Source organism: Rattus norvegicus, chromosome 15, assembly GCF_021556685.1.
Source record: "Rattus norvegicus strain SHRSP/BbbUtx chromosome 15, alternate assembly SHRSP_T2T, whole genome shotgun sequence".
Taxonomy (NCBI): Eukaryota; Metazoa; Chordata; class Mammalia; order Rodentia; family Muridae; genus Rattus; species Rattus norvegicus.
Window position 1 is genome coordinate 37,204,306 of NC_141548.1, and position 15,260 is coordinate 37,219,565.

The following is a 15,260-nucleotide window of genomic DNA, read 5'->3' on the forward strand; positions in this document are numbered from 1 at the left end:
AAACCAGAGCTACATGGCGAAGCTGCTGAGAACTGGAACATGGCCTCCTTGTTCTATTACCAGCTTTCTGTTTTCCAACTCCTTCACTACCTAAACTTGGTTATCTTGGAACTTGCTCTGCCCCAGACTGGCCTTGAACTCAGAGGTCTGCTTACCTCTGTCTCCTGGGTGGTGGGTAACACCATACCTGGGCCTAAGTTTTTCATAGCCACTATTCCTTAGGATTAGGACCAGTGTCTTCTAGCCTCAGGGTCTGGATCACAGTTGTACTCTCCACTTCTGGACTGTAGTTCATTTCAGATTAGAAGTCCAAATGAAAACAATAACCACATCATAATGATGCTTAGATTTAACTCTCTCTTCTTCAACTGCAAAAGCATTAGTTTAGCTGGTGAGATCTTACCCGAAGGTCAACACTCCTTTAATTCCACTTAGTATCCTTGAACAAAGGATTTAGTTTCATTCCTGGTGTTTTTTTCAGTCTTTGAACCATATTTTGTATTTTCCTATGTATGCTTGCTACTTTTCATTAAAATGTTCTTCATAAAAGTGAACTTTAGTAACTATACAACAGAATTTATACCAGACCGTCTTGAGATTCCCTTTGTCAAAGCAATTAATCTAAATCTCTTCACCTTAGCCTCAGTCAGACTCTTTTAGAAAATAGCAAAAAGCAGCCACATTCTTCACCAAAATATCACAAAAACAGTCTGTAGGCCACATACTTGGTCTTCTCCTCTGAAACCTCTTGAGCTGGTCCCCACAGTTCAAAACACACACAGGAACACTATCTTTCATGCTTCTACTAATATGGCCCATTAAGCACCACTTAAAGCATTCTACTGGTTTCCAAAGTCCCAAAGTCCACATCCTCCAAACAAAAGCATAGCCAGACCTATCACAGCAATACCCCAGTCTTTGGTTCCAAGTTCTGTCTTAGTTAGGGGTTCCATTGCTGTGAAGAGACACCATGACCAAGGCAGCTCTTATAAAGGACAACATTTAATTGGGGATAACTTACAGGTTCTGAGGTTCAGTCCATTATCATCATGTCAGGAAGCACAAAAGCATCTAGGAAAGCATAGCACTGGAAAAGCTGAGAGTTCCACATCTTCAACCAAAGGAAGCCAGGACTGTCTCCCAGGAAGCTAGGAGGCAGGTCTCAAAACCCACCCCCACATGACATATTTCCTCCAAAAGGCCATCACCTAATAGTGCTACTACTCCCTAAGCCAAGCGTATGTATACAAACCACCACATATGGGAAAAGCAAGTTTATAATCATAAAGCATACAGAATTCACATTAGGGCCTTAGAAAAGCACTTACATGTTGTTTATAATAAACAACAGTAGCATTATACATTTCTAGTATGTAACATTAGTTCATTTTTCATACCTCCATTTGTGGCAGACCCATCTTTTATCTTCTGTTTCAGTGAATGTAGGACATCTTGTGCTTTCTCAAACATAAAGTCAACTTTACCATCATCTTGTAGCTCCATCCAGAAAGTCTTTGCATCACCTAAGAGTTTAATAAAAACACACCAATTTCCTTAAGGCATCAGTTGCAGAAAAAACTGTATTATTTCTAAACAAAAATTAAGATTCAACTGGTCTAACACTTTCCTTGAGGAAAAAAAGATTTAGATATTTCCTTACAAAGATCTTGACATCAAGAATAAGAATTGCTGCTAAATTTAAAAACATGTCAGAAACTGGGGCTGGAGTTGTAAATAGTTGATAGAAGAGTGCTTGGATGAGGCCCTGAATTTTTACTATGTTTAATTCTGTATAAAACTTCATGTGGTGGAATACCCTATAATCCCAGCACTTGGGAGTAATGAGAAGATACATTTCAAGATCATCTCTGGCCACATTGTGAGTTCAAGGCCAGCATATGTTATAAGACATCTTATGTTAAAAATATGAAAATAAAAAACTTGAATGACACTATTTCTTAACTGGAAGAGAGGAAGAATGACTCCAGGTCAGAATCATAGTAGGACATACTTTTAGATAAATGTATCTTCAGCATTTCCAGGATTCAACCTCTATTATGTGTAGAAGTAGATCATTTCAGAATGAAATATCTCAATGGCTGCTGAAATAACCAATCTTACTTTATAAAAAAAATCTTTTATGGGGCTAGAAAGATGAATCAGTAGTTAAGAGTGCGTACAGCTCATTCAAAAAACCCAAGTTTGGTTCCTAGTGCTATGTTGGCAGTTCAGAACTCTAATTCAGGGAGATCTGTGATCTGATGCTTCTGGTTTCCACAAAATTGCACATATGTTTCCTCTCTCTCTCTCTCTCTCTCTCTCTCTCTCTCTCTCTCTCTCTCTCTCTCTGTGTGTGTGTGTGTGTGTGTATCTTGTCTCTCACAAACACAAAATACTTTTATATTAACTTTACCTGGTTTTTATACAAAATTTACACAAATTATGAGCCATCACTTTTTGTATACGGTAAACTAATACCTTACTCAAAGCTTTCCTAGAAGTTTTTCAATGTGAATATATACCACACACACCATTATCAGGAACCCTTTAGGATAGGCTAAGGTTAGCAGGTGGCCTTCCTGGAGGTGACCCACTATTTTTGCATAGTCTGTGATGGGTGAGCTCCATGGTAAGGTCCCAAAGGGACTTCATCTCAGGATTGCTTCTTGCAGCTGATATGCCTCTCCTGTCATTATTAAATTAGTATAATAATCCCTGGGCATTAGCACACCCCATTGATTAGATTTCCCGCAGATCAATAGAAAGAGGAGCTTTCATGGATTAATGCAGTTTAGATGAATTAATGATTGTGTAGAATCCCAATTTGATTCAAACAATTTTAGGTAAAAAGTTTTAATATATGGTCTTAGCTGCTTTGCTACAAAAATGTACAAAAGTTAGAATCAAGAATAGAATGTGACAGCCAGAATACAGCAAATACAGAGGCGAATACCAGCAGCATACCACTGAACTGAGAATAGAACCCCCGTTGAAGGAATCAGAGAAAGAACTGGAAGAGCTTGAAGGGGCTCGAGACCCCATATGTACAACAATGCCAAGCAACCAGAGCTTCCAGGGACTAAGCCACTAACTAAAGACTATACATGATAGGGGTTGGGGATTTAGCTCAGTGGTAGAGCGCTTGCCTAGGAAGCGCAAGGCCCTGGGTTCGGTCCCCAGCTCCAAAAAAAAAAAAAAAAAAAAAAGAATTCTTCAGTGCAAACTGCTGTTCAGCTATTAGTCATAGTCTAAACTCAAAAAGCGAGGAAAAATTAAAGACTATACATGGACTGACCCTGGACTCTGACCTCATAGGTAGCAATGAATATCCTAGTAAGAGCACCAGTGGAAGGGGAAGCCCTGGGTCCTGCTAAGACTGAACCCCCAGTGAACTAGACTGGTGGGGGGAGGGCGGCAATGGGGGGGAGGGTTGGGAGGGGAACACCCATAAGGAAGGGGAGGGGGGAGGGGGATGTTTGCCCGGATACCGGGAAAGGGAATAACACTCGAAATGTATATAAGAAATACTCAAGTTAATAAAAAAAAAAAAAAAAAGAAATGTTAACATTTAAAAGTTAATATTCAATTATTTCATAATGCAATCAAATACAATATGGTTTGGACTAATAATAGCATTGCATGTGTGCCTATGTACATGTGTTCATATTTGTGCATATGTGATGTGTGTGCAACTATACATATATGTGTGCATGTGATTTGTATGTTTATAAATATTTGTGGAGTGTGTGCCTACATACATGTTTGTTATATTATGTGCTTGTATATTTATGTGTGCATGTGCATACACATTAATACATGTATGTTCTATGACAAAAAAAAAAAGAATAGAATGTGCCCACTCCTCATAATAGTAAGTAAAGGCTCCAAAATAAGAAATACAATGACATTTTATAATCACACTAAAAAGAGAAGTATACTTGGGACAATTTCTGTGTTCAAGATAAAACATTTGGATCCATGGATAAAGTCACAGGTGTGTACTGTGATAAGGCAAGGCCATGAAAAAACTGTTGATTTGAACTTATAATGAGCATATTATAATGAAACACTGCTTTGAACTTAATATCAATATCTTCTGTAACTCCCATTTAATGTAACATTTCCTAATGTAATTTTCTAAAGAACTTTTTTTGTCTAAGAAGATATAAAAAAGGGCAAAGAAGAGAAATAAAGTTGTTGGTTGGATGGTTTGGCTTGGGGAGCTCTGCTCCATCCATCCATCCATCCACCCACCCACCCATCCACCCATCCATCCATCCATCCATCCATCCATCCATCCATCCATCCATCCATATGTTTGCTTGTCTCTATATGTGTGTGTGTAGGTATATGTGTATGAAAGTATGCATGGATACTTGTGGAGTTTATAAGACAGGTGGTTGGGCCCAACAACCATGTGAATGTGTTTATGTGTAAATGAAAATGTAAATGTGTGTGAATATATATATTTCTGTGCATTTTGCCTGTATAAAAGATTTTGGTTATTTTCCTTTCTTCCTCTCTGGTTCACAAAGTGTTAACCAGCCTAGCCAGAGAGGCTTCTGGATGCTTGGTCAGAGAAAGGAGCTATAGCAATAAATATTTTTACTTAATTCCCTACTGCTAGGCAACAGATGTTAGTCACCCAAGTCAGCATTTTTTAAGCACAGAATAACAACAAAATTTTTAGAATTCTTTAGAAGTTATCAGCAAGCATTCAGTATAGAGAGAGAGCTCGAAAGCCAGAGAACATCAGTCTTTACAGCTATCTCTACATCCAACTGTGTGCCCCGCTCGCTTCAAACCATTCCAGGCTGTGCTGGCTCCCCACACACCAAAGGGGTGGGAAGAAGAAACAGAAATCATACAGAATGAAAAACACTGAAAGTCAGTAATTTAGAATAAATGTATATAAACATTTAAATGCAATGTTTAAAAGTAAGTTATTTGACCTACCAATTTTTTCTTCCATCTTTTGGTGTTGCTTATACAAAATTCTTCAAAATTAGGTTAATCAAAACCACTTTAATTGGAGAGTAACTGAGATTCAAATGCAGTCTCTGTGGAATCTGTAGTCCTTCAATAGAGTATGTCATTAGGCCACTTCCTAATATTCTCTAGTATTTGAATTTTCAAGTAGAAACTGTGCTTGAATAAACTTTCAGAATGACGAAAAACAGGTACAGCATACTCGTCAACGCCGCTTGAAAACTGGATCAGGACTACTGACAATGTCTTTTTAAAAATAAAAGTTCATCCCATGGTCTGGTCCATAAATACATGAACCACTCTGCAGTGACAACAAAGAATAGTTCCTATTTACGAAGAAAAAAAACAGTAATAAGAAAAAGATACTGTTAGAACAACAACTCTACCTTTAAAAATAATACAAAGCATTATGAAAAAATATACATTAACTGGAAAAAAACCCTACAGAACATCAAAATCAGGAAAAGTACAGAAAAGAATCACGCATAATCCTATCGTCTATATCATACAACAAATTATCTACCTTGTCTTAATGTATCATGGAAACTTTAAAAAATTAGTAATAATGGTAACTGCCTTATATGTTACAAGGATAATATTATCATTTAGAATGATGTTTGACACATAGGAAGAATTCTAAAAATGGTAGCAATTATTTTAGTATAAAATTTTAAAAATTTTAGATTTTAGTGCATATGCTTTTCCACGCTCACAATAATATATTCTATATTTTCCCCAATCACTACTATCATTATATAAGTAAATGGCTACATTATGTACTTTGGACAATAATTCATACATTGAAGGTTTTAATAAAATTTTAAGATTATTAATTGTCAGTATAAAGTTTTGAATATTTTTGTTATATATAATGCTGGAACAAATATTTTGTGAATTTTTCTGATTATTTATATAATATATATTATATATATAGTGGTGAAACTAAAAAATTATTTTGAATTATTAAAGTGTTAGTCAATACATGGTAAATTTTTCTGTTTTTTTTCCATGCCATAAACCAGTAGAATGTACGAAGGCTTTAAAACAGTGTATACAGTCATGTTTAAAACTAAAAGGGAACCAACTCTCAACAGACAGTTGGTGAGGTCTCTGTGAGAAAATGAAACATGAGGAACTCAAGATAATGGTAATCACCATCATAACACAAAAGGATGGCAGGAAACTAACTCCCCAAGGAGATGAGAGTTCTGAAATACATGAAGAAGGTTGCACTGTGGATAAGAAGTAACAAGCACACTAAACTGCGGGGGCTGTGCTTAAGAGAATTAAATATTTTAAAACAGTGTGAATATATTGATCCTCGCAGGGCTAAAAAAACATACACTTTCGAAAATAGCCAAGTGGAATACAATTTCTCTCGTCTCTCGTTTTCCTTTTGAGAAAGGCTGGACTTACGTGGTGCTCAAGTTCCAAACCAGGGCTTTGTACAAACAAGGCAAGCATTCTGACTGAGCTACAATTTCAGCCCAGAACATGCTTTACATATACAATTGTGATATGCTTCAGAGTACCACTCTTACAAACTTGAAAATCTGTTAACCAAGAAGAAACGCATCTCACACTGCTAACCAGACGCACCAGAAATGCAAAGTGTTTAAAGGTAAACATGAACCATAAACTGTACTTCAGCCAGTCAACCTTTCCACTGTAAACTAAGGCTACAGACACCCAAGCGCTGCAGAGACATTGCCAAGCTGGTTCTAGTAGCTTCCACCTCAGTACACTCACAGTCTGACATCTCAGGAAAGAGCAGGTGAGGACCAGGCTGGAGTTCCACACAGCAAACAACAAACTAGAGAAAAAGCTCCCACCAGTATAGCTTGAAAGCTAATTTACAAAAGAAAAAAATTGCCAAAAAAAAAGTTAAGAAAATTTAAACCACAAAGTTATCTTTCAAAGACAAGACTAATATCTCACTGTCAGTGTACTTTTTGTTTGTTTTATATTTTGAGACAACATTTCTCTGTGTAACCCTCGCTATCCTGGAACTCAGTCTGGAGAGAACTCAAGAGATGCGCTAGACTCTTCCCCCCCCCTTCCCCTCTCACCCCCCCCCCCCCCCGCCAGTGATGAAATTAAAGGTCTGTGCCACCACCTCCCAGCTTGTCAGTAGAATATGTTTAAATTTCTTTTCCCGACTCATGCTTTCATCTGGTAAAAAATACAACTTCATTTAGATCTAAGTTCCCTTTTTTACTTAGGGGGTGGGCGGGGATGGAGGAACCAAACTAAAAAGGCTAAGATCCCACTATCTTCTTGGTTCTTTGATAGGCTTTCTGTTTATGGAGTGTAAGTCGTGTCTTCTATGTAACCCACACAACAATAATGGGGAAAAGAATGTGGAATAATAGAGGAAGAATAGAAACTTGTCCTACTGTATGTGGCAGTCTGCTTACCCAACCTAAGATTAAACGTAAATTAATTTTCCACTTTGGTTTTCTTCATTAATATAATAAGAACGGTAAAAGATCTGTCAACCACATACCGTTCTGCACTGACTTTACTGATCTTGGACTGTGAGTGGTGAGTCAGTCTGTCGCTCCTAAGATACAAATCAACTTCAACTGATAATTTTTCACAGCCAGTGTAATCTTACCTGTGCAACGGACCAGTGTCCTGAGATTTAAACTGTGCTCCGCTGCCAACAGCCCATTATAGCCAAATTACTCGGAACCAGCAGCCACGAAAGAGAGCGCCGCAAGACAGAGGGAGAGATGCGGCTGAGAGCCCCCGGCCACCTCAGCTACCAGGACAGCGGGTTGAAGCCGGCTGGCACCCTGCTCGCCCTGTACAGCCCCCACTTGAGCGTGAAGTCTTGAGGCGCCCTCACCTCAACCCGGGAAACACCAGTCCACAGCATTCTCCGCCTTCGCTGCGCCAGCTCAGACGCCTATTGGCTGCAGCCCCTGACGCTCAACGCCTGGGAGCTCCGCGCTGTTTCCGCGGCCCCCGGGCTCCTGGCTGAAAGCGCTGCCTCCTGATTGGTCAGCGATTATCTCGGTCCCTCTCGCGCTGACCGCTTCGACCAATAGGGCTCTCCTCAGTCTAGAGAGGCGCTTCGCTGGAGTGGTGGCGCAGCGCTCTCCTCGGTAGGTGTGTGGCTGCCATCTTGTGTGTGGCTACAGCGGGCCTTCTCCGCCTCTGGAAGTGTGTGTGGAGCTACTAGTTCTGGAAGGAGAGTCCTGAGAGTGACGGGAGCGTTGGGAGTAACGGGGAGACTTTCCTAGCAGGGGCCTCTTCTCGGCTGGAGTCTCCTCCCTGGCTTTGGGGGGCAGGCGTGGTGGTGGTGGTAGCCCCGGCTTGGCTTTGCTGGTCGTTAGAGGTCTGGCGCGGGCTTTCATGTCTTAACCTTGATCACTTGGTTTCTGAGAGTTTCTCAACAGTGCTAGTGGCGCAGAGATTCCCACCGTTGACCCCTCTCATGATTAAAGGAGGCAGGCTGCAGGATTCAGAAAGGAAAAGCCAGTCGTGGAAGGGAGAGGGGGATGTCTCAACAACTGGCCTCCGGGTCGATAGAGAACCTTTTGTCAATTGCCAGGGACCGACTGCTGAACTCTTGCCCTTCTCGAGAGTTCTTGGGAGTGGCCCTTTAGAATAAGGTCATCCTTTGGCATAAATGGACATCAGGTTGTGTGAGAGTCGTTTTTATTCATAAAATGAGCAGCCAGCATTCCTTCAGTGACTTAAAAAAAAAGAGAACAACAAAACCCTAAAAAGAGTTGGTTCGCAGTAACGGGAAGTAAGCTAGTATTTTGTTGTGGAACAGTATCTTGTATAATCCAGAGTCACTTCAAACTAGGTATGTAGCTCAGGCTGACCCTAACGGGATCCTTCTGCCACCGGCTCAAGTTGTGGTTTTATCAGAGCGCCATACCCTTGCCCTTGTTTCACAGTGCTGAAAAAAAATTTTTTTTTGTAAATTTCTCTTTACATATTTTTAACATTAAAAAAAAACTTTGCAAATAAATAAAAAACATCACACTAAAATTAACCAACCCCCAAAACAATACAACTCAATGAAGACATCTATGCAATTAAAATTAAGACATTCAAAAAGGAAGTTGTGAAGCTTCACATTTCACGCATGTCGAATATGTTCAATGCACTCAGCCAAAACCAAACAAACAAAAAAGCCATGACAACTTTGTAAATGTCTAAGTCTGTCATGCTATCCTAGCTTCCTTTTCATGGAGCAGGAAATCACTTAAGGAGTTTGCTACGAGACTGTGAAGAGCAAGACACTGCGCTCTGCGCTTTCCTCTTTCCAGTTTTCTCTTGAAAGAAGTTAAGTAGAAAAGGAAGTAGAAAGCATGTAGTGTTTTTCATTCGAAAGAAACTGCCAGATCTGAAAGTCTAGCCTGTTAGAGACAAATATTTTGTGATTATCTTTTAACAATTTTGGTAAACATGAGAACCTGAGAGTTAACCTTAGTATCTTCACTTTAGTTTCTTTCAAGGTTGAATAACTTCAGTTGTTCGAGGTTAACTGGAGAATCCACTGAGTCGACAGTAAAGGAGGGGGATATTGTGACAGAAAGAACCAAACACAAACATCACACACACAAAAACTTGACTCTTCTTTACTTTTTAAAGCCGCAACCCATACTCAAAAAGGGTGGCTAGTCATACTTTAGTATGAATTGGTGATCACAGTATGTATTAATATTGCTGGTCCGTAAACCCACTAACTTAACTTTTCCTGATTTCAAAAGAATTAAACAGTTTGGTAAAGGAAAATTTGTTTATCTCTAGATTAGCTGAGGGCAGTGGTGGGAGAAACGTCTAAATTCCTCCTTACTATGCCAGTGGTCTTCTTAATTTGCAGAAAGGTTTGAGACAAAAGCTAATTTGAAAATTGAGGTATGAGGCAGGTCTTTAAAATGTTAAGATTTCGTTGATTAGATGACTCACAAAAAGCCTTGGTCATTTTGACCTTTAGACGTGTAAGTCTTTATGTTTAGCTGTACTGTTTATCCTCATAGTGAATTATATTGATTGAAACCAGACAGTAGATGGTAAATGTACCAAGTTAAAATACAGTATACGGATATTTGTGGAAATTCAAATTGTTTCCCACATGGCATTTTATTTAATCAATTCTTATGAAGGTATCTCTAGCCCTTTAAAAATAATTTTAAAGGCCAAGAGTATGTCTCATTGATAGAACATGTAAGAGAATCCTGGGTTCAATACTCAGTACCCAAATAAATAATTAAAATGTCATAAGAATTCCCATAAGCCGGTGTGATTTACATGGTTGGATATTTGGAGATTGTTTAGGTTTTTTAAAAAAAGTTTTAGAAGCATATATTTGATCTACTCTGCCTCCCCTCACAGTGCTTAGGTTCAAGGTCAGGGCCCGGAACATTGCTAGACAAGCACTTGGTCTCTCTCTTCCTCATCCTAGCTCTATTTGCCCTGTATCCCTCTAGATCCTAGGGATTAACTATAGGATTTCCTGGGAAATCTTTGACATCCTGTTGCTTTGTTTACTTTTGTTAAAGGATATAAGGATCCTTTCCTGGCCAGCTTTTAACTTCAGTATTCACAATCTCATTTGTTCCTATTGCTTAAATTAGCATTTTAATGCAAGTGAGACCTATATGCCACATTTTTGCTTGAGCACTAAAGACATGTTTCTGATAGTCTTTGGTGGTTTTTTTGTTTGTTTTAATCTATTTACTTTTATCTTATGTGCATTGGTGTTTTGCCCGCATGTATATGTGAGGGTGTCAGATAATGGAGTTACAGACAGTTGTGAGCTGCCATGTGGGTGCTAGGAATTGAACCCCGGTCCTCTGGAAGCCCTAAGCCATCTCGCCAGCCTCTCATTTCTGATAGTTTTAACAGTTCTAAATATATGTATACATCTCTCATGTTTCCTTTATTATCTTGATTACTGATGTGGGTATCTTCTGTGTGACTCAGATTTTCCTTTTGTCCAATTTAATAACCTGTCCATAGCTGCAATTCCTGTAATGGCTTTTTACTTTTGTCTTTCTGTTCTCTTCACTCTAAATTTAACTCCTCCCCTCACACCCCGCTTTGGTGTTGACAACGCAGGGAGCCTGGGGCAGTTTGAAACTCCAATGCTGAGACTTTTCTCAGTGAACCAATTATATGTCATGGTATTCACGACAAATCTTACATTCCTTAGTTAGACTTTTTTCAAATTAAGGTAGAGTTTGACCATGATAAAATTACTAAAGTGAAGGTGGCTTTTAAGAATAAATGATCCATTTCTAATGTAAAAGAAGAGCTATCCATGTTGCAGATAGATGTCAGAGACCCATATTCCTACCCTTCTGCCACTCTCACCATGCAGCTCTGCTTAGGAACCAGTTAGCCACATTGTGCCATGTTATTTATAAATGCCGAATGAGGGGTTGGGGATTTAGCTCAGTGGTAGAGCACTTGCCTAGCAAGCGCAAGGCCCTGGGTTCGGTCCCCAGCTCCGGAAAAAAAAGAAAAAAAAATAAATGCCGAATGCCTAAATGGAAAGATAACGTTTATTTTGCTAGAGGAAAAATATTGGCAAGTGGTAATAGCTGAATTTTATGCCTCAATTTATTTCAAGTGATTTTTTATATGGTCACACCAAATCATGTAATATTGCCGCTACTTTTGTCACTATTCATGGTGATTCTGTGAGTCTCCTGAGTGGGGATAGACTGAGGTAGATGGGTAGATTTTATCCTTTTCAAATATGATGTGTGTAGCCTTTTATTTATCTGTGGACACAGAGCTTGGTATTCTGTGCTGCAGCAGAGGTTCCCACTACTGACAAGTCCGTTCTTTTGAAAGTAACTGGTGCTGATACTCAATCCAGGTCTGGCTGCTCTCCAGTGATTCAGGGCAGGAAAACGATTTGGAAAGATAGCCATCAAAGAAGATGGGAAACTTCCACCAGCCAAGACCATTGAGTGAAGAATTTGAGTGCAGAGAGCTTTTTTAGAGAGGTAAGGGAGAAGCAAGGGCAGTCAGTAAGGCTTCATGCTGAGTGGGGTCCCCAACACCCAGAGCCTGTACTTTGTTGTCTACTGGATTAGTCTGGAAGCACTGATCAGCCTTTGTCTTCTGTTCCAGTCCTTGTAGCTTTTAGGTTAACAAACAAACAAACAAAAACCCCCACAAGATTTCTGAGCCAGTTAAGATTATTTTATGTTCAATCAGTGAATAAGATTAACAAATTCTTAATCTATACTGTGATATTGTCCAGAGACTCTCAGATGTCCTTGAGTTCTGTAAATTATTTTAAGATGCTGGTCTTGGGACCTGGTGATTGCTACCAAGCCCAAGAACCTAGGTTCAATCCCAGGGTACACATGGCAGAAGGGGAGTTCCCACAAGTTACCTTCTAACCTCCGCATGCGCACACACACACACACACACACACACACACACACACACACACACACTAAATGGGTTTTCTTTGTTTTAACTCCACAGTTGTAAAAAAGAACTATGTCAAATACCATTTTGATTTTTCCATAAAAAGATACTTAGTTCCTTTTCCCAGGAGTAACTAACCTTGCAGTTAATCACTAAGCTGCAACCATCAAGCTGAGTGAGTTAGCTCATGCCTGTAATCCCAGAGTGAGAGGAATTCTCTAACCTGGACCATATAATAAGACTTAAAACAATTTCCAAAAAAAAAAAAAAAAAAAAAAAAGCTTACTTTCTTGGAGGAAAAGAACAAAATATAACAGTTTGAGCCTATTAGGTTGTTGAACTAGTGGGAAATTAATCAAACAGAATCTCATGTAGCCTAGGCTGCCAACTTGCTGAGTACTGGCATTATTGATGTGTATCATTGTGTCTAGTGATTTTTTTTTCTGTTTTGTTTTTGAGACTCAGTGTTATTATATATCCAGGGTAGTTTGGGACTTGAGAGCTTCTCTGTCTGACACATGCTGGTATTGAGGCCTATACCGACAAATCTGACCACAGTTAGTGGCTTTTTGTTTTGTTTTAAAATCAACTAAAATGAAGTGAAGCTAGAGAGTTTATATATCCTTGGTTTATAGTGCCAGTGCCAGACTGCCTCCTGAAAGTGTAAACAGGGTTCACTGAATTAGTTAACCCAGTCCATATTCCTTCAGAGGAAACACCTCTTACTGACAGTAATGACGAATTTTATATTTGATGAATATTTGCTCATTTAAAGTATATTTCAAAGCAAAAAGTTTTGTGGGAGGTATAATGAACTCAGGCCCAGCATAGGTAGCCTTTGTAACTTGATTGCACGGTTTTTTGGAATGGACTTTGTAGCTGACAACATTGTGATGTAGTGTCAAACAATTGGACACACTAGTGTGGAAAGTCTATCTTCACAGTCTGTCCCTTGCAAGTAAATAACAATACCAGGTAGAAAAGAATAAAAGGAAAACCAGTTTCTTGTTGTTGTTGTTTTTAAAAGGAAAAGCTTGTAAAACTGAAGAACATATAGAATTTGTGAGATTATCTTTTCAAACTTTCCAAGACAAATCTCTCTGGGACATAAGAAGATAAAGCCCTAGTGATTGGCTCAGGCAGGACTGCGTCACTTCAGAAAACAGCCTGTGAAGACGTATCAATAGCCATTTCTAGGAGAATCCAGAGGAAATGAAATCAAGGTTTATGCTCTCCTGTAACTTTATTCTTTTGAAAAAGAAGCTACCCTATAGAACTACCACAGTGGTCTTTAGATTATGGTATGACCATTGTGGTGACTGGATTCAACTTCTTGAAAGGATATTTAGTGATACCTATTTTCTGTCTAATGAAAAGGACATGGAATAATTGGGGAAACAACCTGTGAGAATGAAGAAAAAATAAAGATAAATTGCATAGCAAGGACCAGACTCCCGTTGCTGATGTGCAGTGCAAATAGTACAGTCACTGGGTCCTCAATAAAGTGAGCCCAGCCATGCCCTAGCACAGCTTCTAAGTGCAGTGCAGCTATACCGAGCTACAGCCATCATTGGTACTGTCTTAAGTCTGCATTTCTCATGGTGATGATGTTTTTTGATGAAGAGTGAGAAGAAACAAGTAATTTTTTCATTACCAAAACTGGAAACAACTCAAGGGTCAGTTGGGCAATAAAGTTTGAAAAACTCCAACTCGTGCTTAAAACAAATCCAGGAGCCCTGTTTGAGTCCAGGAAACTACATAAATATATAACAAATTATAAGATAAAACAACAACTCATACTACATTATATTATGAAAAGACACCAGAACAATGTGTCCATAATACATAAAAATGATAATTTTAAGTAGTTTAGCTTAGAGAAATTGTAGCAAAAGTGAAATCTTTCTATTGTTTCATTTGTAGCTGAGGTTGGCAGGAAACACTTGACTCTCCTGCCTTTATCTCCATGATGCTAGAGTTGCGGCTTTGAATCACTGTGCCTGGTTAAGATGAAATCTTTAAAGAAACATATAAATCAAACAAAAGGATGTCAGAAGCCAGGTAGCTACAACATACAAGGATAAGTGGGGGCTGGTAGAACTCAGGAAAGGTTTGAGAAAAGGAGGCACTTTTAAGTGACAATAGTGAATGACACTTTTAGTGAAAAATGGTGAGTGTGTATCCCATATGATGGCACAATAAGAGAAAAAGAAGGAAATGAGAAACCAGTATCCTTTGGAAAGCTAAAGTAAAGACAAAAGCTGGCACAGTAATAGGGACCTTTAATCCCAGAGCCTAGGAGGCAGTGGCAGGTAGATCTCTTGAGTTCCAGGCCAGCCTGGGACTACTTCAGTCTTAGGGTTTCCACTGCTGTGAAGAGACACCATGTCTATGGCAACTCTTATAAAGGACAGCATTTAATTAGGACTAGCTTACAGTTCAGGGCAGTGCTTCAGAGGTATCAAAATTCTGCATCTAGATCCAAAGGCAGCAGGAAGAGGCTGAGAAACTTCCTCCAATAATAGCACATCTCTTTATAGTGCCAATCCTTGTGAGCCTACAGGGGCCATTTTCCTTCAAACTACTACAACATTATTTTAAAAGAAGAAGATGGGAAAAAAAAAAAAAAAAGACAGGCAACCAAATAAAGATTTCCTCTCATGTAAACCAAACTTAGTGCTTGTTGTATAACATTGTGCACCTAATGCCAGTGGATTAAAAGCTTGAAGGTAGTTTGAACAGTAAACTTTGTGCTCATTCTGTCATAATAAAATCTGTACACCAAAGCATTAGACCGAAGCAACTGTCAGATCTACAGTGCTGAACACTTAACACTAAAGGATAAAGGCCGACTGTTG

The 15,260-nt window shown here is 39.1% G+C and overlaps 3 protein-coding genes across 7 annotated transcripts in view; 1 reads left to right on the top strand and 2 right to left on the bottom strand.

Moving 5' to 3' along the window:
* LOC146719387 (Setdb2-Phf11c readthrough) overlaps positions 1 to 7,855 on the bottom strand; it is a 58,308-nt gene extending 50,453 nt beyond the window's left edge. The window contains 3 exon segments of the mRNA NM_001447420.1: positions 1,398 to 1,523; positions 4,957 to 5,315; positions 7,607 to 7,855. Of these exon segments, the coding sequence (NP_001434349.1) occupies positions 1,398 to 1,523; positions 4,957 to 4,972 (142 nt within the window). The 5' untranslated portion in view covers positions 4,973 to 5,315; positions 7,607 to 7,855.
* Positions 1 to 7,855, bottom strand: part of Setdb2 (SET domain bifurcated histone lysine methyltransferase 2) — a 39,109-nt gene extending 31,254 nt beyond the window's left edge. For both annotated transcript variants that reach the window (NM_001447069.1, NM_001447062.1), the window contains 3 exon segments: positions 1,398 to 1,523; positions 4,957 to 5,315; positions 7,607 to 7,855. In NM_001447069.1, coding sequence (NP_001433998.1) covers positions 1,398 to 1,523; positions 4,957 to 4,972 — 142 coding nt within the window. In that variant the 5' untranslated portion in view covers positions 4,973 to 5,315; positions 7,607 to 7,855.
* Positions 7,856 to 8,052: 197 nt separating this feature from the next.
* Positions 8,053 to 15,260, top strand: part of Cab39l (calcium binding protein 39-like) — a 103,716-nt gene continuing 96,508 nt past the window's right edge. For all 4 annotated transcript variants that reach the window (XM_087585260.1, XM_087585259.1, XM_087585258.1 and 1 more), the window contains exon 1: positions 8,053 to 8,099. The gene's annotated coding sequence lies outside the window, so the exon portion shown is untranslated. The remainder of the gene's footprint in view (positions 8,100 to 15,260) is intronic.